Genomic DNA, 1,059 nt, shown 5'->3' with positions numbered 1-1,059 from the left:
TGTAATTGAATGTAGTACATGTAGTAATGAAGATTACAGTGTAATTGAATGTAGTACATGTAGTAATGGAGATTATAATGTAATTAAATGTAGAACAGGTAGTAATGAAGATTATAATGTAATTGAATGTAGTACATGTAGTAATGGAGATTACAATGTAATTGAATGTAGTACATGTAGTAATGGAGATTACAGTGTACTTAAATGTAGTACATGTAGTAATGGAGATTATAATGTAATTAAATGTAGAACAGGTAGTAATGAAGATTATAATGTAATTGAATGTAGTACATGTAGTAATGGAGATTACAATGTAATTGTATGTAGTACATGTAGTAATGGAGATTACAATGTAATTAAATGTAGTACATGTAGTAATGAAGATTACAATGTAATTGAATGTAGTACATGTAGTAATGGAGATTACAATGTAATTGAATGTAGTACATGTAGTAATGGAGATTATAATGTAATTGAATGTAGTACATGTAGTAATGAAGATTACAATGTAATTGAATGTAGTACATGTAGTAATGGAGATTATAATGTAATTGAATGTAGTACATGTAGTAATGAAGATTATAATGTAATTGAATGTAGTACATGTAGTAATGAAGATTACAATGTAATTGAATGTAGTACATGTAGTAATGGAGATTATAATGTAATTAAATGTAGAACAGGTAGTACATAATATAAGAGAATAGTAGAGAATATAATGTACCCACAAACACATCATGTCATTCACTAGTATCCTTGTACAAGATAAGAACAGAAAGAATTTACAATCTAGGGTGTGAATTCACACCAGTTTTATATCCAAATGGAATTTAGAACAAATGTGAGGTTGTGTTTATTTGTCTTTTTACATGTCAAACTGATGTCTGAGGGCCAACCTGGGGTGAATTTGTGTTAGATCTCATTTTTAAATATGTGACTTCTCACAAGTTAAGTTGAGATAGGGCTGACCCCATGTCTAAAAATATATCTATTTTATATGATAAATGTATTCAAATTTCTAAATACACAGAAATTCATAATTCACTTTTTGACAGGAAT

At 27.9% G+C, this 1,059-nt stretch overlaps 1 protein-coding gene across 1 annotated transcript; it reads left to right on the top strand.

Annotated features, from left to right (window-relative positions):
* Window positions 1–98: 98 nt before the first annotated feature.
* On the top strand, window positions 99–694 carry LOTGIDRAFT_176818 (hypothetical protein; the record flags this gene model as incomplete). Its single annotated transcript, XM_009060656.1, has 1 exon — window positions 99–694. A coding segment is annotated over one exon (596 nt), but the record flags the coding sequence as incomplete, so codon positions are not given.
* Window positions 695–1,059: the final 365 nt, after the last annotated feature.

This window comes from Lottia gigantea (assembly GCF_000327385.1).
Source record: "Lottia gigantea unplaced genomic scaffold LOTGIsca_4390, whole genome shotgun sequence".
Taxonomy (NCBI): domain Eukaryota; kingdom Metazoa; phylum Mollusca; class Gastropoda; family Lottiidae; genus Lottia; species Lottia gigantea.
The sequence above is the reverse complement of the archived record's forward strand: the minus strand, read 5'-3'. Positions and strand labels throughout refer to the sequence as shown.